Source organism: Camelus ferus, chromosome 5 (genome assembly GCF_009834535.1).
Source record: "Camelus ferus isolate YT-003-E chromosome 5, BCGSAC_Cfer_1.0, whole genome shotgun sequence".
NCBI lineage: Eukaryota > Metazoa > Chordata > Mammalia > Artiodactyla > Camelidae > Camelus > Camelus ferus.
In genome coordinates this window covers 2,720,025-2,743,478 of record NC_045700.1, presented here as the reverse complement: position 1 = coordinate 2,743,478, position 23,454 = coordinate 2,720,025, and the positions used below count along the sequence as shown (strand labels likewise).

Here is a 23,454-nt window from a genome sequence, read left to right as displayed (position 1 = left end):
ATGAGAAATTCAAGTAAGGCTTTGTTGGGACTGGGATGGAAAAGAAGTAACAGATGCCCTTTCTGCTTCCTGAGGGGGGTAGGCTGGTACCTTAAATGGGGTGAAGGGGGGGTAGACCAGTGGGTCGGGCCTGAGGGGTGGCTCAGGCGGTCTGCCCACCCCCTTGGTGATGCCGGGTGCAGGGATCATGCAGGGTACCCTGATTTGTCCCCAACATCTCAGAAGTGGTCCCAGGTCCCAGGTCCCAGCCTATCTCACAGTAATCATGATTTGGATAAACGTATGGAGTAGATGTGTATAAACATGTCTGAAAATTGTACGCCAGAAAGCTAAGAAGGACTTTCTTTTGGTTTTTTTTTTTTTGATACAAATTGAGATAAAACATTTCATTAGTTTCAGGTGTACAACATAATGATTAGATATTTGTATGTACTATTAAATGATCACTACAAAAATGTATCCTTGGCCGCCATACACAGTTACAGATTTTTTTTTTTCTGGTGATGGGAACTTTTAAGATCTACTTCTCTTGGCAACTGTCAAATAAGAAAAGTCTCACCTCATCAAACAAACAAGTATCTGAAAAGATTCTCTATATCACGTGTCATCAGGGAAATGTGAATTAAAGCAGCAATGAGATACCATTAACTGCACACCTATTAGAATGGCCTAACTCTGGCACACAGACACCACCAAATGCTGGCGAGGATGTGAAGCAACAGGAACCCTCACTCACTGCTGGTGGGAATGCAAAATGGTGCAGCCACTGTGGAAGACAGCTTGACAGTTTCCTTGCAAAACTAAACGTCCTCTTGCTGTACTGTCCAGCAACCTAGCTCCTTCCTATTTACTCAAAGGACTTGAAAACTTAGGTCCACACAAAAACTGGCACACGGATGTTTATGGCATCTTTCGTAACTGCCAAATCTTAGAAGCAACCAAGATGTCCTTCAGTAGGTGAATGGATAAATAAACTGTGGCACGTTAAGGCAAGGGACTGTCATACAGCACTAAAAAGAAATGGGCAATCAAGCCGTGAAAAGACATGGAAAACAATTTACATGTATATTACTTAATGAAAAAAAGCCAGTCTGAAAAGACTACTATATGATTCCAACCATATGATATTCTATAAAAACAAAACTGAGGGACAGTAAAAATATCAGTGATGGCCAGGGGTTTGTGGGGAAGATGAATTAGCAGGGCACAGAGGATTTCTAGGGCAGTGAAAACACTCTATGGTATGATAGTGATGGATACACATAATTACACGTTTGCCTAAACTCGCAGAATGGACACCACCAAGAGTGAACCACAGTGTAAACGATGTGTCAGTGTAGGGTCATCAGTTGTAACAAAGTACCACTCTGGTGGGGGATGTGATAACGGGGGAGAGAGATACACATTTGTGGGGTTCTATGGGAAATGTCTGTACTTTCCTCTTAATTTTGCTGTGAATCTAAACTGCTCGGAAAAAAAAATAGCCTGTAACAATAAGTTGTAACAAATAGCAACTCTATTTAGAAGGTGTTATTATAGGTTATTTTTACATTATTTCCCCCACTTTTTTAATCATAAAAACTTTTACAGAAAACTTTGGTTACTTATAATAAGAAAAATTTAAGGCTATTTAATTATAGCTTGAAACAGATTCATTATATACCATCTTATGTGGGTGGGATGTTGGTGAATGGGTGTGAGGGAGGGGGTGAGGTTATTCTTATTTGAAATCAAGGACTCGAGAGAACTCAAATCTGTATTATTCACCAAGCAATTAAAATCCTCAGCTTGAGCATACGCAGTGATAAATTAAGTGTTTTTTCTGTTTTGTTTTTGTTTTTTTTCACCAAGGAGCTAGAAACATCCTTTGGAAAGCTGAAATGTTGAAATGAAAATAAAAGTGAAATCATGCATTTATGGTAATTAATTTTAAAATACAATTTCATAATTTAGTCCTATGGAATAAAGTGGTCCTAGCCCAGAGATTGCTGATGACTTCCTAGAGCCTAAAAGGAAAGAGTCTAGACATAAAGGAATTTTCACAGATCCCTCCCCCTACCCGTTCTCAGACTTTCCCCATACTGCTCGTCAGCGCCCTGCCTCCGTCCTCTCAAGCAGACTCTGCCCAAGCCTCGTGGAGGCTACAGACTGCAAGCTGTGATCCATCACGGAATGATGAGGACCATGATGCAGCAAGATATCGTGGCTCTTAAATGGTGACAGCCACAGCTTGTAAACTGGGTCACACTGGCAGCTCTACCTTTCTAAGACTTGATTTCCTCACCCATAAAACGGGGCCATTGTATCCTGCAGAGAAGACTGCTGTGAGAATTCAATGCTCCAGTCCACGTCAAGTGACGGGTGTTCAGGTCACCTGGGGAACGCTGCCTTCCTCATCGGACCACCTTCTTGCCCAGAGGGACGCTATTTCCCTCTTAGGTCCAGTGGCTTATGCCCAGGGGATGCAAGTTGGCCCCAAGCTTCCTGTCCTGCCGTATTTCAGCTTCTCAAACTACGTAAAAGTCTTTGTGCACAGAAGGTGCACCTTGTGTCTTCACGCTGTCTTCTGAGCCCTCCCCCTCTGCCTCTGCTCCAGTCTCTGGGTTAGGAACTGGGTCCCTAGGAGTTTAATGCTGAGTAAGTGGACGTGGGACAATTTGTGGACCGGGACACTAATACGACATGTTGTGAGCTAAAATGGAAGGGTACGCCCGGTCCCATAGGAACAGTATAAAAGTTCAAACACCGTACATGCCAATGGAATTGGGTCAAGTGATGACACAAATAAGTGTGGGATTGGAGATACTGCTTACAGGGTCCACCTCACTCCCTTTGTCTCAGTCGGCAGGGCCCAGATGCTACCTCTGCCCACCCCTCCAGTGCTGTCGCCCCTGTCCCCAACCCATCACAGCCCTCACGATCTGCATTTCACTCCCTCAAATGTGCAGCTAATCTAGTGACTTAAATGAGACTGTAAGTGCCCATAACATGGGTTACCTTTAAGAAAATGCACTTCCAGGTCGCCATGAGACCTTAAGGGAAATGAGCCAACCAGTAGGACAGGAAAAAAAGAAAATGAGGTGGAAATTTAACAGACCTGGGCTTCCACTCTGGTTTTGCTACTTACTGGCTGGGGGATTGGAGACAAGAACCTCTCTGAGCTTCAGTGGTCCTGTCTGTGTAGTTGGGCTAAGACAGCTCTACCAGAAGAGTCATTAAGGGAATTACATAAATCGTACCTGGAAACGAACAGTCACCCAGTAACACTCCCTTCCCTCATGAATCCAAAGGAATGACTGCACTGGTAAAGCTCTGAAGCGTCATATGAGGGGGGAAGAGGGTGTAGCTCAGTGGTAGAGTGCCTGCCTAGCATGCACGAGGTCCTGGGTTCAACCCCCAGCACCTCTTCTAAATAAATAAATAAGTCAACCTAATTACCTCCCTCCCCAAATAAAATAAAACTAAATTAAAAAAAAAAAAAGACGAAAAAAAGATGGTATAAAGAACAAGGAAACTCTGTTTTGAGTTTGGGGTTCAGCCCCCCTCACATCACACTGAGCAGATGTTCACCCAAGCCTTCATCATCGCCTTCTGGCTCTTAAAATAGCTTCATAACCACCCGATTCGACGTTTGCAGCCTCTCTCCTCTCCACAGCACCTTTGCCGAAGCCCTTCAGTAAACTCCCTCCACGCTAGGAATTAAATTTTAGTCTCTGAGACCCCACATGCCATGCAGTCTGCCTCTGTCCTCCTTGCCCGCCTCCTCCTTCCTCTGCTTCTCCCCCTACCCTCACCCCGCTCCAAGCAGGATGCATTTTCAGCATGTGCACACATGTGTCGTGTGCATGTGTGTCTGCATGTGGGGGCGGAGTAGGACACCAAGTACAGAGCACACGCCATGAGCCTCGTGATGCTCTAAATACTTTTCTGTGCATGAACTTATTTAATCCAATCGATCACCCTATGAAGAACACACTATTATTATTGTTGTTGTTGTTGTTGTTGTTGTTGTTGTTGTTGTTGTTTTACAAATGACCCCACAGCACAAGAAGTTCACATTTAGCAAGGGGCAGAGCTGGGGATCCAACCTCCCTTATGGGACTTAGCCCCTCTCTGAGTGCTGAGCATCTTCCCAAGTGCTGTCCCTCTCTGGTCAATGCTCGACACCCACCCCATCAGCCTGGTGCCCTGCTGTTTCCCTAACAGCTTTGTCCCATCAGCCCGCCCCTAAGCACCCTGCCATCCCCTTGATAGTTCACCTCCCAACTGGACTTTGACACGTGGCTCTTTGCCAGTGTTTACACCCCAGCTCTCCAGCAGGACAGTGTGTCCCAGGAGGACAGGAGCCAGATGTGTACTCATCGCCTCATTAACTCCGAGCTCGGCACCAGCTGTCCCGACTACCTGTGAAACGGTTTAGTGACCCAGTGAAGCCTGAGGGCGGTGCTGCCAACTCTCCCCCCACTTCCTGGCCCCTGACTGGCCCCTGCCCCCAAGAGCTGGGCTGCCCGTCCACACTCACAGGGTTCATTTCTCCAGAGGCACACACTCCGCCGCCTGGGACCTGATTACTGCATGACTCACAGATGCCCATGAAAGCAGGGATGAGAGGCCCCTTTAAGGAGCCTGGAAAGTAAAACTTCCTCTGAACACCACTGAGGCCAATGAGAGAAGCACCTGGGCCATCGGAGAGAACTCAGGTGAGCACCCTGGACCTCGGCAACATTCATTAAGTCACACGCAAAATGCATCAGCCGTTTCACAAATGGAGAAACACAGTAAAAATTGTTTAAGGAGGATTAAAGTTTTCCCTCCACTGAATACTTAATAATTCCTCCAGACACAGGAACTATGTGAAGTATTCCAATCCCTAACTTGGATACAGCCCGTTTTTTTTTATTGAGGTATAGATGGTTTACAATGTTGAGTTAATTTCTGGTATACAGCATAATGATTCAGTTATATATATATATATATATATATTCTTTTTCATGTTCTTTTGTGTTATAAGTTACTACAAGGTATTGAATATAGTCCCTTCTACTATACAGAAGAAATTTATTGTTATCTACTTTATCCATAGTAGTTAGTATTTGAAAATCTCAAACTCCCAATTTATCCCTTCCCATCCCCTCCCCACTGGTGATGACAAGTTTGTTTTCTATGTCTGTGAGTCTGTCTCTGTTTTGTAAATAAGGTCATTTGTGTCATTTGTTTAGATTCCACATATAAGTGATATCATGTGATATTTGTCTTTCTCTATCTGACTTACTTCACTTAGTATGATGATCTCTAGGTCCATCCATGATGCTGCAAATGGCATTATTTCACTCTTTTTTATGGCTGAGTAGTATTCCATTGTATAGCTATACCACAACCGCTTTGGATACAGCAGATTTAAAATGTTAACGATAAAGCCTGTATTTTTATAGTGTTGCTCGGAAGGGAAGCAAGTCTATTCTCTGCCGGGTTTTCCTCATCAGACACTTTGAACCACTTGGTCCTGATTCTCTCCTGTGGTACTTAATTTGCAGCCTGGGGTCTGGCTCTGGTGATTCTCACCTTCATTCATGTTGCACAAGCCTCCTGAAGCAAGATTCTCTCTAATGATACAAAAATAAAACCAGAGAAAAATGAAGATGGTGTGTCGGAAAGTGCAGGACAGATAGAGACAGGATCGTATTGGCAAGAGGAAGACCTGTGTGAGCCCCTCAAGGTGTGGTTTTCAGGGCACCAAAAAGATAATGGACAAAACTAACTCTGCCGCCCACATTCTCTCTCACCGCTCCTCTAAGCCACATGCACACATCTTCTTTTGGAGGAAGTACTCCATCCTCTAGAGGAAAGAGAAAGTAATTAGCATTTTTGCCTAATTTAATGTTCTTAACAACCTTGTGAGGACCACGTTTCTCCCCATTTGTGAAAAGGAGATGCCAAAGCAAGATTACGCACCCTGCCCCAAGGCACACACATGGTGTGTGTTTGACTCCGAAGCCGTGGATGTTTCCTGATTAGAAAGTGGGGTGTTGGGGTGCGGGTGACGGAGGAACCCCTCGTACCCCGTGAGACTGCGTGTGATTGTCCAGCAGACATCAGGTGCACTCTAGGGGGCGTGAACATGGGTGTGCGTGTCAGGAAGGTTGAAAGGAGGTTTTCTTTCTCTTCAAGGTTGATGCTAATTTCCTCGTGGCCCCTGCCCCCCTGAACTTGCTCCTTTACTCACAGACCAAGTTGGATCAGAGCAGCTGCCCCTCCTGGGAGCCACATGCATACCTGAGAGGCTTGCTTAGACTAGACAGGAAATGCCCTCCTCACCCTCATCGTCTGCACTAAGCTTGAACCCCCTATCCTCGTTGACTTGGGGGATCCCGCTTCACCCAGACATTCTCCTATCTGAGCCTTTATTGAGCACCACCCCAACCCACAGTGTGTCAGGGTCCGTGCTCAGCGCAGGTCACTGGCAATAAACTCCACAGAGGTCCCGAGTCTCAAAGGCTAAGCTGGAGACAGGACCTCACAATCACACATCCCCAGTAAGGAGAGGATCCCAGAGGAGGGAAGTCTAACCCTCTCCAGGCTCTTCAGGGGGAGATGGCACTTCTCGGAGGGGTGCCGGAAGTTAGGCAGATGAGGGGCCTCACCAGCACAGGGAAGGGGCCACCTGCTCCCGAGGGTCAGACCTCAGAACCAGAGGGATCCAGACTTGCTGGACCAGTGGATCTAAAAGTGTGCTCTCTGCACCAGTGGCCTTGGGCTCCCCAGGGAGCTTAGTAGAGGCTCAGGATTTAGGACCTCTCTGCAGACCCAGGGAATCAGAGACTCAGGGCTTGGAACGCAGCCGCCTGCCTGTAGTCTTGTCCTCACTGAGGTTTGAGAAGCTCTGTGCAGAAGCTTAGAAGTGAGGAGCCCAGAGGCTGGGGGAGACAGCCAGAGGTTTTACCACAGAGCATCCTAGTAAAAATACAGCAATACAAGTTTTAATGGGGCCCTGAGATTAATGGAGAAATAACTGTGAAAGTATTTAAAGTAGGGAACGTGCAGGGCCAGTTGGGGTTTTTAAATAGAACTCTTCGAATTTTAGAAAATTCATCCCTGTTTCTTATTGGCCAGTGCAAATTCCAATCCTGGCCACCCAAAAGTCTTTTCTTCTTGGTGGAATTACCCAATTTCCTTGCCAAGGTGGCAAAGCCTCAATGTAGCCTTTTTGGCCTTCTTTTTCTTTCTTTTTCCTGCCACGATTACATGATGATCAACTCATCAGAGTTCCGTATTTTACCTGCAAGGCTGGCCAGGACACAGCTGTTAGGTATTTGCTTCCTGGAGTGAACAGTTTCTCCCTCTTTCTCAAAATCAATTTTTAGAATCTCCTCATTATGAATTCACTTCAGTTCAATGTGTGGTTGGTGAAGACGGTGATACACTGGCAGATTTCTCGAGAATATTAAGGTCAGGTCTATTGTGGGCCCAAGGAGTCTTCAGGATGGACGGGTCCTCCAGCTCACAAATGCCTTCTTTAAGGTCAGGATGAATCCAGCACACACTCGCCTCCTTCCCGGCTGCACTAAGAAAGACCAGGGCTGGCCAACTTCCCACTGGGCCCTTAATCGGTGACCCAGCTGTCATCTCTTGTTGTCTGAGAAAGACAGCGTTCCGGAGGCATATTCAGGCCTATTTGATAGATGTTGGTCGCTTGTCAACAAACCAGCTGAAAAAAGAGCCCCACTGAATAAAAGATTCCAAGCTCGAATCCCCAAGTGAGCTAAGAAGGAACAGGGAGTCTGTTTTCTCACTGGCCGGAGAAGCTGAGGCTCAGAGTTGACAAGAGAAACCATCGATTTCCCCTGAGAAAACCAGTGCCACTGCAACGTGATTTTCAGTACAATTACCGTTTGCAGCTTATCTCATGATACATCATCTAAGAAAAGCAATTCTTATTCAGACCATATGCTTTTGCACTGAAGACTCAAGGGTTTTGGTTAGCAATCCCCAGACCACAGAGGTTTCCACAGTCAGCTCAAATTTACACAGCAACTCCACCACTTCTGTGACTTTTCCAGCTCTTATCAGAAGCTTAGGATAACCTCAGATGAACCGTGAATAACAACAGAAGTTTCCAGAACTATCTGTGCCAACTCCTCAGAATAGCTTTTCTTGCAGAATTTCTGACATGTCTGTGCATGAGAGCAGTTGGAAAAACAGGAGAGGTCTTGAGAAGACAACATTGAAAACAGTCATGGTACGAAAAAAAAAACCAAAAAACAAACAAACAAAAAACACAAAACAGAACCAATGCTCTAAATTCCAATCCTAGCTTTAGCAGATAGACTTTTTAGCTCTGACAGTCTCGCTTGCCTTCTTTATTTTTATTTTTTCACTGAAGTCTAGTCAGTTTACAATGTTGTGTCAATTTCTGGTGTACAGCCTAATAGTTCAATCATCCATATACATGCATATATATGTTTTCTTATTCGTTTTCATTATAGGTTACTACAAGATATTGAATATAGTTCCCTGTGCTACACAGTATAAACATGTTGTTTATCTATTTTATATATAGTAGTCAGTATCTGCAAATCTCAAATTCCCAGTTTATCCCTTCCTTCTCCCTTTCCCCTCTGGTAACCATAAGTTTGTTTTCTATGTCTGTGAGCCTGTTTCTGATTTGTAAATAAGTTCATCTGTCTTTTTTTTTTCTTTTGATTCCACATATGAGCGATCTTATATGGTATTTTTCTTTCTCTTTCTGGCTTACTTCACTTAGAATGACATTCTCCAGGGACACCCATGTTGCTGCAAATGGCGTTATGTTGTCGGTTTTCATGGCTGAATAGTATTTCATTGTATAAATATACCCCATCTTCTTTATCCAGTCATCTGTCAATGGACATTTAGGCTGTTTCCATGTCTTGGCTGTTGTAAATAGTGCTGCTGTGAACACTGGTCACCCTTGCCTTCTGAAAACGTCTAGATTATTTGGGTATCTTAGACTTGTGGACACCTCCTGAGCCCACCCAGTTTTGCCGTCCGATTTGAGTCTTCTCTGACTACAAAGACTACACCCAAAGGATGTGTTCATTTTAGGTGACTTCCAACATGGGAGAAATCCTTCCAGTAGTTTAAACTTAAATGCATAGGTAGATATTGGGTACATTCTGTACTCTTTCTGGTCTCTGTACTGAAAGGTGAGATGCAAAGTGATTCACACACTGGCCCTCCCATTCAGGGACTCAAGACACACAGAACTGAGCAGGCAGATGAATCACTCTCCTGGCAAAGGATGCAAAGAAGGAAAGGGTGATCCTAGTCTTTACCACCTGTGAGCCACACAGGGACTGGAGAGAGTGAAAAGGGGAGCAGGTGATAAAACAGAGATGACCGGCAGGAACGAGGACCCCAGGGAGCAGGCTGGGACATGCCGTCACCACAAGGTGCAGACAGGTTAACAGAGGGTTTCAGTAAAGTGGGGTATGGTTTCATAAACGTCACTCACAAGCTCACAGAAAGAGGGATCAGGGCGAAGGTGGCTACTGAGCAGGGATATGGAGAAAGAACCAGCATTCCACCGTGACCTGAGCCGTCAGAAGTCCTCAACCGCAGCACAAAATTGCTCCCTGAAAGTGTTCACCTAATGAGAGGCAGTTACATAATGGCATCAGAATTGGAGAAGAGAGCTGCTAGCCCCCGCCAAACTGGTTGGTATTTTTTTCCTAAAGGAAAAAAAAAAAAAAAAAAAAAGCTGTTCATGGTTTTCTGTTTGGGGGAAACTGAACACTCTCTGGTAATGATTCTATCCTGGCACCATCCACAGAACTCAGTGCCAGGAGACCGGGTGCGGGGGGGAGTAACAGTAAATCAGTCCAGTGACCATTTCAACAAGGAGTAAACAGAAAACAAATTGCAGGAGGCAAGGCCTTGGCATTTGTGTGGGAAGCCACTGCTGCATTAAGCGGTTGATCTAAGTCTTAGGTCATTTTCCCTTTCAAGTTGTCCTGTACAATCGCCACTATGAGGACACAGGTCATGGGAATCAGAGAGATGGAGTCAGTCAAGTCACACACGGGGCAGCAAGACATTAGCCCATCAGGGAACTGTCTGCTGTGGGCGTTCCCTCCCTTTGCTGGCCTTACCGCAGGCTTGATTCCTCAACCTCCACTGCAAGCATTTACTGGTTTGCTTTTAGTAGCTGCAAAGAATTCTTGAGTTCCCAAAGGGCAGGGGTTGTGTCCCTAATTTCTCTGTCTCCAAAGCTTAGTGGAGGAGGGGTCACTGAGGTGTGTGCATTATCTGCTGAGGAAGTCTTAAGACTCAATTCAATCAGTAAAGTTATTTTAGATCAGAAAGTTTGACTGCGGTGGGAGGGTACAGCTCAGTGGTAGAGCGCATGCTTAGCATGCACAAGGTCCTGGATTCAATCCCCAGTACTTCCTCTAAAAATAAATAAACCTAACTACCTCCCTTCCTGCCAAAATAAAAATAATTAAATAATACAGTGATTTAAAAAAAAAGAAAGTTTAACTTTTGTAGCATATCAATGTTTTTTACTGAATGTGTCTTTATTGCACGTACATACATGTATCTGTCTCTTCATAGAAGAGACTCTTCTATGAACTAAGAGAAAGAGTAGGCAGATCTCATTCTTTTTAACTATTTTTTAAGAAATTTCTGGGCCTCAGTTTCCTCATCTGTAGAACCAAAGAATTGCAATGAAAGATCTTGGGGGTGTTTCCAGCGATAAAGTGCTCTGATTTCCAAAGTGGGATTCAAGGCTTCCACTGAGGCCTCCGAACCCCTAGGTCTGACAGTTACTGCCTTTCCCCCTCTTCTCCAGGATTTGGGGGCTATAAACTTGGCCTTTTAGGTTCCTGTAATCAGGCCATATGGATTAGCATGCCAAGGATGAAATTTACAACCCTGTGGCCTCCACTGCGTATGATCGATGGCCCAGATGATGAGAAAAACGAGAGAGAGAGGGCAGCTGAGGCTGGATGACAAAGAGATTTATTTGGGGAAAGGGAACATGACTTCAGCTCTGAGGCTGAGGAATTTTCGATGACACCATTTGGCAATCATTAACCAAATAGCAGAGAGTCTGTTTTGTGTGGATGGAAGGTGAGCTCAGCTATCAAGTGACGGTTGTAATTGTTAATGAGGGAAGCCTGACAGATCCTTGCACCTTATCAGAATGTATAATGCTTTTTAAAATTAATTAGTATTCCCCCTTTTTTAAGAAACTCAAATAGAAGCCCCCAAATGGAAGTCTACACAGCCTGAAGTCTCCAGAAGGCCTCATGAAAGAATCTTTAGGGATCTGCCTAAAGGTGTATAAAAAAGTTGACTTCCTTCTTTTGAGGTCCAGGTGGGATGTGGTCCCGAATAAGGAGGAAAAGGTAAGATGGGGAGAAGTTTGGCCACCAACTTAAATATCAGACGAAGATAATGATGCTAATACTTTTCGGATGCTTATCATATGCCAAGCACTATTTCAAGTAAATTGCATATAAGAAATGAGCACTATTATTAGTATTCTCTTCATAGAAAAAGAGACTGTGTCCACAGAGGACCTGAGTGTCCAAGATTACACAATCAGTAGGTAACAGAGCTAGGTTTACACCTCTGTGGATTTGAGTGCAGAGCTCATCTTTTGTATATAATATTAAATAATCAGTTTAATTATATAATATTGAACTGATATTTTATATAATAATAATGCCACACTATTAATTATACCATAGTATACTACTTTCAAACGTGTTTCCATGTTACTGAAAATCCTTAAGATTAACAATCACAGACGTGAAAATGACAATGTCAGTTATGAACGAGCTGACTCTCACAGTTAGAAGAGGATTTTGAGAGAATAGTTTTAAATTCTGGCTCCACGTAACACTTACCTGGGAAGAGGGAAAAAATGTTTATGCTGGGGTCCCTACGGTGATGATGATTTAGGAATAGTGTGGCCAGAGCAGGTACTGACAAATACATGTCCCCGGGTGATTCTCCCAGAGTTAGGTTTGAGAGCACAGGTGAACGGTCAAGGAGCTCCTGGACTGGGCACTAGTTACCTCGGTCTCTAGACATCTTGACTGCACATGCTCGGAAATCGTAGGACACTCACTTTTGTCTTCCTAATACAGGTATTGGGAAATTGAAAATGATGTTTTCCCTCTCATAAGCGTTCCCTGTATCACATGACTAAATGCTTTCAGACCCGCCTTGGAGGGCTCAAGGAGGTAAAAGCAGTACGGACTGTGTCACCTGGGGGAAGCTGTTCAGTCAAGAATGTAACTGCTTTAATTGAAATGGGCCTCATTCTGTGCTGAGAACTGAGTATCTCAGTAGGTATGCGCTGTAACGTTATGGAGTCCATAAACTGGGAGGTGAGACAGGTAATTCACAAGGAAATACACATGGAAATAACTATTAGATATCTATGCATGTATGTATATAAATGTATCTATCTGTGGATGGATTGATCAGCAGTGATTTCTGTACACTGGATGTTTGTATCCCCCCCAAAAATTCATAAGTTCTATATGTTGAAACCTAATCCCCAATGAGATGGTCTCTGGAGAAGGAATCTTCGGGGAGTAATTAGGTCATGAGGGCAGAGCCCTCATGAATGGGGTCAGTGCCCTTGTGAAAAAGACCCTGGAGAGCTCCCCTGCCCTTCTACCAGGTGAGGACTTGGTGAGAAGATGGCCATCTATGAACTGAGATGTGAGCCCTCACCAGACACGAAATTTGCTGTGCCTTGGTCTTGGACTTTCCAACCTCCCAAACCATGAGAAACAGATTTCTGTTGTTTATAAGACACTCAGTCTATGGTGGGTGTTCCAACCACCCAAGACAGTGATCAATGCTTTGAAAGAACAGCTTGCTATGTTTCAGGACAGGAAAATAAGAGTCACCTCATTTAAACTGGGGATCAATTGGAACCTGCCTGAGACAATGATGATAAAGCTGAGACTGGCTGAGATGAGCTGCAGGAGTTGGAGGGAGGGGAACATTCCGGGTAGAGAATGTGGGAGAGAGCATGGCCGAGGGCAAGATGGAAGACTGATGGGGTCTGAGCCCAGAGAGGGAGGGGAGCTTGCTGGACGATGAGGCCAGTGAAGCAGGCAGAGGCCCGGCTCTGCAGGCTTGTCCTTATGCACAGGACTGTGGTTTGTTCCCAGTGCGGGCAGAAGCCATTGAAAGGTTTTCAGCAGGAAGTGGCTCAACTCTGTATTTTATGATGATCCTGCTGGTTGTTGCAGAGAAAATGGACCAAGAGAAAAGAGGAGTGAAAGTCGATTGCTGAGTTAAAAGTTCAGGTGACAGAAGAAGTGAAGAGGAAAAGAAGTGGACGTGTTGGTGGTGACTGATGGAGCTCAGTGTTCAATTTACTGAAGGAAGCAAGGGGTATGGAGATTTCGAGGAAGAATCTCAGCTCTGGTTTGGACAACAGGTGTATTTATCGAGGTGAGAAAGGTCACGAGGAGAAGACACTGAATATGGGCAGGATACACATTGATTAAGAATTCCCTTTGGGATGTGTTAAATTTGAGCTACTTATGACATAACCAAACTGAGGTATCAATCAGGCAAATGAATATAGTCTTTTTAGAGCTCAGAAGAAACATTTGACTCAGGATGCAAACTGCAAACCACCTTTATAGAATTCAGTTTTCTTTTCTGTATACCCTGGGATAGTCATTCTTATCTTAAACGATTGTTGTGACGTTGGGAGTGTGAGTTGCACCATACTGTGCATATTGAATGGGGGGAGGAGTGTTGAGGAAGATGGTGGTGGCATTTCTAATGGAAACTGCTAATTTCATGATGCAAAAATGGACACCAGTAGGGAAGATACTGGCTTTCTCTCTCTCTCCCCTAGGAAGAGGCACCATTAACCACAACTAAGAATGCTGCTCATTTTCCCACCTCTTCTTCCCTTGCAGTCTCCCTAAGAGGTGATTTATTTTAGACAAGTCTATATGGACATCCTTTTTTCAAATGTGCTTCTTCATATTATCAACTAAACAAGGTAGCAGGACCCGCATCCTTTATTTACTTGGCTGACCAGCCTGAACATGTTTGGCCAAAGACGAATCAGTCTGAAAATTGATCAGAGAGAGAAAACACTCATGCGAAAGTTAGAAGCCACATACCCTCTTTGACAAGAGAGGTGACAGAGCGGGGACACCTGTAATGGGGGAGGTATTCAGTAATCCTCATGAGGATACAATGTAGCATGCTCGGCTTCCAGATACCCATGCACGGAAGGCGTGAAGAAGCCAGAATGAATCTGACAGACAGCAAGGAGAGGGTATAACTTGTTTCAAATAGTACCCATCAGGATGTTAATCTTATCTCCTTGACTTATCATGGAATTATTCACTCCATGGAATTACTGAGCAGTGGTCATCATAATAGGCGAAGACCTTGTGTTTTGGTCTTTGTAGAATGCAGAGGGAGACCACAACGATCCTACTTCTGAGCAGAGAGAGAGTGCAGGTGGCAGGAAGTTGAGATCCCGGAGCCTGCGACAACAGAAGAGAGAGCAACAGCAGACAGAGGTCTGAATTGGAGGGGGTCCTTGCCTGGTGGAGAATATGGTTCATTTTTCCCCAAAAGGCAACATGTAGTGACAACACAGGGATGTCTCTCTGTGGATACACACCTATACTAGTACTGGCCATCACCTCCCAAGCACAGGCTGTTTGCTAGATGCTCTGCTCTGTGCTTTACTCAGCAAAACTCAAAAATGACATCGTAGTCTTTACAGTAATTACCACTGTCATTTACAGATGAGAAACAGAGGCTCAAAGAAGTCAAGAGTATTTGCTGAAAGGTTTTATCTTTTTAAGAGCAGACTGTTTGTTCAACTGCTCATATCTGAATACACAAAAGGAATCTGTCACTCTGAACGTCCCTGTGACCACGGCAAAAAGATGGCCCTGAGGACACGAAAGTAACAGGAAAACCCAGTCAGTGGAGCAGTCACCCTGGCATTTATAAAAGGGAATGGAAGCAACCAGAGAGAAAAGATTTTAAAAAGATAAATACTGAGGGAAAATGGAGACACATCCTTACTTCTAGAGATCTGAAAACAGAATGAGCCAGAATAGGCTTTAAACACTTTCAGTTTAGGAATTGCAACCATGCTATTGTCAATTATTCAATGAGAAAAAGTGTGAGATAGTAAAGAAACTTATGTAGAAGGAAGCATCTGAAAAGCTCATAATTTTCAGTACATACATGAAACATACACATACAGTGGGGAGGGTACAGCTCAGGGGTAGAGCATGTGCCTAGCATGCATGAGGTCCTGAGTTCAATCCTCAGTACCTCCATTAAAATAAAGAAATAAACCTAATTACACCCCCCCCCAAATACTCATACATGAGAGGAGGCTGCTGTTAAAAAGGACTATCATTAAAAATAAATACAATAAAAACTTTCCAAAATCAGTTCAATATCTTGTAGTAACCTATAATGAAAAGAACATGAAAATGAATAAATGTATGTGTATATATGACTGAAACACGATGCTGTACACCAGAAATTGACACAACGTTGTAAACTGACCACACTTCAATTAAAACACAAAATGAGTAAGGATGGCCAGGCTCTTGGTCTGAAACATCAAATACACAGTAAGACTCCATGGAGCGTACGAGCAGCTGTCAGACAGATCTAGGTCCCCGCAGGCAGCACTAGGGCATGGTCCCCACCTGGTCCATAAACAGACTAATGAGCAGTGAGACAGGGAGGCACCAGCTGAGTTCAATTTCCCAAGATAAGACCCCGCGTTGGAGCACAAACCATAAACGGGGGTCCCAGGACAAGGCCTGGGCGTCAGAAAGCAAGTGGTGTTTGTTCTGGGTGGTGAAGGACCACCAGGAGTCATCCTGGTGGAGGAGACTTGGGATAACTAAGGAAAGAGCATCAGCAAATATAAAAACGTAGAGTCAGGAGAGAGGCTCCCAGTCCGCACAGGGACCCGCATGTGCGCACGTAGTGGAAATTGAATGAGGAGGCAGCAAAATAAGGCGGGGTGGGGTTCAACATGCTTGAGAAGCATGGGCTTTTCCAAAGGCTACAGGGAGCCCTTGAAGGGGGCCAGTCAATGCGCATTTCAGAGCGGTCTTGGAGATGGAGACCACCAGAGTGACTCCTGACGTGCTGGGTGAAGAAAGATGGGGGACAACTTGGCTAGTGATGGGGGGCGGGGGTACCTGGAAAGAAGATCCCACGGGATCGCGTGCCTGGGATCTGCCCAAGGAACCGACATCCTGGGATGTGTAAGCCAGGTTTGGAGGAAGCAAGAGAAAGGACAAACAAAGCCAAACAAAACCCCCAAAAAAGTCTCTGTTTGGGGCAGACCCTATAATGATGAGAGAGGTTGGTTGGCAATTCAACTCAGTCTGCTTTGCTGCCTCCAGTGAGGAGGATGCTTTGCAAACTGGAAAGGGTAGACTTGAGGAGGAAGGACTTGCAGCCCCGGGGAGGTTAGCACAGAGGAAGGGCTGCTTCCTACTTAAGTGCCTCTCCTCCGCCAGGCCGATGGATTCTATTTTCGGCTCTGGAAGACGGCACAGACGGCATGGGAAACGCAAGAGCAGAAAGAGGCGAATGTCTAAAGTTTCGCACTGTGCCTTTCCTCGCCTCTTACGCACTAACCGTTAAAAAAAAAAGAAGACACAGAAGTCTAGCTGTTCCCTGCTTCCTTTGCTGACAGCCCCTCTTGCTGCCTGGGGCTCATTTCTGCCAGGGAAGTGCCTACCAACTTTTGAGACTCAGCCGAGGTGTGACAATGTCACCTGACTCTTTCTGTTGCCAACAGTAACACTTATTTTCTCCTCCAGGTCCCCATGGCCTCCTTTGCAGATTTCTGGCAGGCACACGCAATCTCTCATTGTATGTTTGTATTTACATCTTTGTGGCCCCCATCTCTTACAATTGGCTGATGCCAGTCATTTAACAAATACTGACTGAGTACCCAGTATTCTCACGACACTTACAATAGGTGGCAAACCATATGGACTGAAGTTACTTATGAAAAGGAATCTGTGTTCATATAATGCCATATGTCAATTACACCTCAATAAATAAGAGAAAAGGAAAGAATCTGGGGGATGATGAACAGGGAAGGTTGCCTGACAAGCACATCTATTGCCTTTTCCAAGTTTAGAGTCAAGTAGGAGGAGGCAGATGTCAAAAAGAAACAAAAAAGTACACAATTAATTTATAATTGCAATCATAAAAAGTTCTCCAAAGAAAAAATACAAACTGTAAAAGGTCCAGGAAAAAGTCTTTTTTTTTCTTTACATCCCTGAAGTTTTGTATGATTCTTAGTATATGTTAAGTGATAAATAAATGTCAACTGAATGAATAAATGATTGAATTAATGAGTTCTTTCTTTCCCAAATGGTAAAATTTAAATCTTAGGAAATTACAGAACTATGAAATTTCTGCCAGTCTTTAGCAACATATTCAAGGGAAATTTTGAGAAAAAAATTCATAAATCAAAAGACAAAAAAATGCTTCGTTACAAACTACAATGGGCACGTAAATAGCAAGTAATTTCATGCTGAGATCATGAGACTGGACTGATATATGTGTTCATCCATTCCACCAATATTTACTGAATTCAGATGTGTGTCTAATGCATACTGACACTTGTAAGGTACAGGGCCTGCTCTAACCGACACTTACCTTCAGATGCACGGACTCAGAGAGACAAACAACCAACAAGGAAGCCAAGACAAACATGACTCTGGTCTGTGGCAGACAAATTAGAAAGCAAAGCAAAGCAAAACATGTCATAGAACCATGGGTTTATATGTTTATGACTAGTGCACAGGAAGTAGTGCAGGGGTGATCAGAGTGAGCTTCTTTAAGAGGTGATGTTGGAATTGAGAATCACATTACCTGAAGGAGATGACCATGAGAATTCTGGGGAAAATAGATCTGGGCCCAGGGAACAGAAAGTGCAAAGGCCCTGAGGTCGGGGGGTGGGGGGCTGGCATATTTCAAGAACAGGAAGAAAGCCTAAGTGGACAGAAAGAAGTAAAAAAGTAGAAAGATGTTGAAGATGTAGGCCAGGGACACTCTGTAAGGAATCTGACTTGCCAGGAAGGCAATCCAAATGTATCTTAAGTAGGCAGGGGAATGATATGGCTGTATTTCTTATTGATGAAGACCACTTTGGCTAGTGCATGAAAAAGGAATTTGGGGAGACAGTGGTATGAGCAGGAACTCCAGGTGGAAATCTATTTAAATACTCTGGGAGGCCTGGCGGAGGACGAGCATGTGCATTTAGACTGTGTTTTGGCGGAAGGAAGCGGGAGAGCGACTGTAAACTGCAGATGAGCAGCAAGGAGCAGAGGTTCTGGGAGAGGAGACACCAAGCTGCCTCCTGGGTTTCTGCTCTAGCCAATGACTGAATAGCAGTGTCGTCTATGGAGACGGGAGATGCGAAAGAGCTGGCTGTTGAGAGACTGGTACCCAAGGGTTCTATTTCTGCTGTATCAGACTTTACACACTTATCAGATTACCAAGTGGAGGCATGAAGCTTACTGCACGTGCCGTTCCAGAGGCCAGGCCAGGGGGTGATCAGCGTGTAGCTGGTGTTGACACTCATGGAACCCTGTAAGTCTCACTGGGCATTGAAGGGGCTATGAAAGGTACAGATCCTGAGCCCGAGCCCTGAGAATGAGCAGAGGCAGCAAGTGTGATAAAAAGGAAGGCTGGGTTTTTAAAACCGGAAATATCTAACTGAGCCCTAATCCCTCTGAGAGGTGAATGCAGCCAGAGAAGTGCAGGGCCCACTGGACTTGGCTCCATGGAGGTCACTGGTGGTCCCAACGGGGCTGGTTTCTACAGAGCAGCCCACAGGGGTCAGTTCCCCAGAGAAACAGAACCAATGAGCTCTGCGGACAGAAAGACCGATGGCAAGGAATGGGCTTGTGTGACTGTGGGGGCTGGCTCGGCAAGTCTGAAATTCATCCGGAAGGGCAGGCTGTCGGGAGGGCCAGGCTGGAAACTGGCAGGAGAGGCGCTGCAGTCCACAGGTAGAATGCCTTCTTCCTCAGGGGAGGGAAAAATTCAGTTCCGATTGGGAAACCTTTCAACTGACTGGATCAGGCCCACAGATTATCAAGCATAATCCCCATGACTGTAGACGTTAGCCACATCACAGTGACACCTGGATTGGTGTCTGGTTGAATGATAATGAAATAGCGGGAGACCAGCGCCAACCGCACTGATATTGACACGTGAAACTGACCACCACGTGTCTGAAGACCCATTGGGAAGAGTTGCAGTGGGAAGGGAGGGGAGCAGGTGGAGACAGAAACAAGACGTGTTCTGGCGAGAAGCCATTCTCTGAAGAGGGCGGGGGAGAGAAGGGCAGGCAGATGAATAGAGCCATAGGGTTTTTGTAGTTGTTGTTTTGTTTTACAGCTTATGCAGCAAAGTTTTATGTTTATAGGAATGAACCAGTAAAAAAGCAGATACGATGATGTTGAAAGGGAATTTTTGATCCAGAGGATATGCGGAGGTGTTGGTTTTATCTAGAAACAGAGAGAGAGAAAGAGATGTGTTCTTTTTTCCTCAAAGGAATAAGCACCGAAGCACGAGGACCAGTGATGGAAGACGACTTTGTACCAGTTTGAGGGTTGTGACGGAGGAGGGTGTTCTGTGTCCAGAGAGGGGTTAACTTCCCATCACTCGCACTTTCACCTGAAGGTCATTTATCTCCTCAGAGGATGCACATATTAGATGCAGAGCTTTCCCGGAGAGGAGTCCAGGTAGGGCTGGACCCAAAGTCAGGAACTCTTTGCCTTGTCAAGATCTGGGCTCTTGCAGATCTGCGAACCTTTTAATATTGGAGAAAAACTGCTCTGTTACTGTGGGCACTTTTCTTAAGAGAGAGTCCCTTGCTGTCATCAGATTCCCCAAGGAATCCATCACCAGGAAAAAAAAAAAAAAAAATAGACACGCTGCCCAAAGGTCCCTTTCTACCCCGCGGTCAATTAGTTAACATGATGCTGTGCGTCTTTCTGTGCAGCCTGCAGAACCAGGGACAGGGGAAACAAAGACGCCGCCAAGAAGAAAGAAACAAAAGTAGGAGGGCTTGTTCAAGACTAATAGGATTATGACACCAAAATAGATGGCTGAAGTAATAACATAGATAATAATACAGATGCACTATTTATTTCCAATATGAAAGAGCCACGTTGTCCTTAAAAAGGAACTTCTTAGTGACAACTGTGCTCAAGAGAAGAGATAGCGTGGGAATGTGGTGACCCCAGAGATCCTGGGTTAGGAAGCATGTAAGCCCTTGCTTTGCAGACATCTCTGGTTTTTGATGGAAGGGCTAGCGTGCGAGGCATTCTCTCCCCTGGTCTAATGGTTTGCTGGTGCATCTGTCCTAAAACACATTTCTTTCTGACAGTGCCTTTTCAAAATCAAGACCACCATTTCACAGGTAACTTCCCTCTGTGCTGGACTTTATTTTCAGTAGAGACTCAACTTCCGTAGTCTCCCTGGGGAGCTGGCTAACACCCAGCTTTCTGAGTCCTTCTCCCCTGAAATCATATTCCAGGATGTAGGGGACAAGATTAAGGAAATGCATGTTTCAGAAACACTCAGATGATCCTGATGTGAGCGTTCTGCAGATCACGCTCTGCAAAGCAGTTCAAGCATGTAACTCACAAGGCACTCCGGTAACCGTACACGGGAATCTATTGAACGGGTCCATATTAAAGTGATAGTGATCGCATTTGTTCATTCATTAGGGGTCACTGGGTTTCAGTCTATAAGCAGGAGATGTCACTGCTAAGGTAGAAAAAAAATATTAAGATGCAATTTTAGATGTCAGTATAAACCCTGCAGGGAAGAATTATAAGGTTGGGAACCTCTCCTGCATAATCTTAACCTTATTCTAGAGTGATCGCCACCACTACCTATGTTTACAACCTTCCTCATCTGGGAGATGGAATGCTAGGTTTAAATTCAGCCCCAGCAACTCACAGAAGAGCGGAAGGCTTGCGTAATTCCAGGAGAGATGTATTCCATCACAGTGGGTGGAAATGTTTCTTCCCTTCCCATCCTAGAGCAAGGAAGGGGAGTGCCTTATAACAGCTCACCTTCCTTCTGCGAAAAACCTGAACATAAATTATTCTTTTACTGCAAAGACAAATGGTGGCTCAAACTCCCAGAGCTCTTAATTTTAAACTTTGTTGTTGCTGTTGTTGCTGTTAAAAGCTCTTATCATGTGATCACCTCCAGGCTACTTCACCTCTAAATAAAAGAAGAGTTTTTCTACCTCTGGGTTGATTTTCACATTTTCAAATGCACGTAAGTAATGAAAGGGTAGCGATAACTTTCAAACAATGGCAATCTCATTCTCCAGGCAGATAACCCAGTGCAGTGTGGACGGGGCCACACACAAACGCACCGCAGCGCTGGGTACTTACTGTAGGAGCATCCGTAGACCTCAACCCTCATGCCAATCTTGCCAGTAGGATTCCACTCCAGGGGCACGAAGCGGACGAAGCGGGCTCTCACTGAGTGGAGTAACTTGTGGTGTACCACACTGTCAGCATTCATGTTTCCTGCAAAGGTCTGCAGGGAGAAAAGGAGGCCCAATGAGGTCCAAGGGAAAAAAAAAAAAACATTATTTTTTTTTTAATGGAAGTCCTGGGAATTGAACCCAGGACCTCACACATGCTAAGCACACGCTCTACCACTGAGCTATACCCTACCTTGCCAAGGAACATCAATTAAAATCCATCTACATTGCTCCATAAAGTCTCTCAGAGAAAATCCTCAACTTCTCAGATCTTTCCAGTGAAATCTGACTCTGGTAAAAATTCAGCATTACATATTATATACATTTTTTTCAGAAATACTATACCTTATTCTTTAAGAAGTTCCCTCCCCACAATTTTATGAATAAGACAAGCCTAGCAAGTCATAAGACTTGACACCTAAAAGCTTTACTGAGGAAATAACAGAATGAATTTCTGATACTCCAAACATTCACAATCACTGTGGTGTGGGGGGGGCAACTGAAAATCTCCTCTCAGAAGGAAAGGCTTTTATAGCAGTAATTGTTACCATTAATGGAAGCCGGTTACTATGCTAAGCATTTTCCATTATCATTATTACCTTTTTACAGGTTAAAAAAAGAAAAACAAAAAACTGACATCTAGAGAGAGAAAAGCAGCAGAAAAAAAAAACCCTGCAAATCATCTGATTGGTTAGTAATTGGTCTGGGATTCGCTTCCGAAGTTGTCTTATCCCAAACTTTATGGTTTTTCCACAGTCCCACACTCTTCAAATATTCCACTGTTAATCACTGCACGAGGAAGAACAGGAGGCTCTGGTTTTTATGTAATTTATATTCACATTTCCTTGTGAAGTTTAAGCAAAGGAACGCACAGCATGGGAGGTACCTGGTGCACTAAAATTATGCCTCCTGGCCTTCATTTGGGTGAATGATTTCTGGAGTAGAAATTTTTCTGTAGATGGAATCCAAAGTCTCATGTCTAATCTTTTTTCCCCCCATTGGAGTCAAATCTGCATCAGAAAATTTACCATTTAAACCATTTTGAAATAGGTAGTTCAGTGGCAGTGAGGGCATCTCGTTATTGTGCTGCCATCACTGCTCTCCAGCCACCCCCAGGACGTTCTCATCATCCCAGTGGTACCTAAACTTTAAGACAGGATGTCAGCTAGAGCACGGATTTGCCTGCTTCATTATGAGTCATTACCTGCCTTCCTCTCCCACTGGAGTATCATAGATAAAGCCTCTTAGCATCAACCAATAGAAAGAAGATCCACTGGTTTCTCAAATGGCCCAAGTGAACAGCAGGTAAAGGCTTTTATCGATTTACTGGAATTCATTTCAATTATTCAAACCTCAACCTTGACTGAATCCTCATAATATATGTGAATCTAGGGTACCTTGAACAATCTGACATTTCTGCTGGACACCAATCACTCCAGCTAATCACTCTGACACTGGGCAATTGATATAATCACTATTGGATCCCCCATGGGGGCTTTTGAGCAAGGGAGAAGCTCACCATTCATTTTGCAGCAAAACCTTGCTGCATGAGAATGACTTGGTGGAGAGAAATTCCTTGAGATTTGAAGCCAGTGTCCCGGTCCACAGATTTGTCAAAGGTTTGGCCATTATCTCAATTCAAAAAAGAATGACTTGAGGGGAGGACATGGGCTCAGTGGTAAAGCACCAGCTTAGCATGCAAGAGGTCCTAGGTTCAATTCCCATCACCCCTATTAAGCAAATAAAGAAATAAACCTAATTACCTCCCCCTCTAAAAATAAACAAAAAAGAATGGCTTTATTTAGCAGGCTTATCTTCTCCATGTCATGATTCCCACTTCAGCAACTGGTCCAGGTAGAAAACCGCCTCCCTCGCTTGCTCACCTGGGAAAG

The 23,454-nt window shown here is 44.5% G+C and overlaps 1 protein-coding gene across 1 annotated transcript in view; it reads right to left on the bottom strand.

Moving 5' to 3' along the window:
• Positions 1-23,454, bottom strand: part of CNTNAP5 (contactin associated protein family member 5) — a 735,160-nt gene that overhangs the window by 398,539 nt on the left and 313,167 nt on the right. Inside the window, 1 exon segment of the mRNA XM_032479187.1 lies at positions 21,468-21,615. Coding sequence (XP_032335078.1) covers positions 21,468-21,615 — 148 coding nt within the window.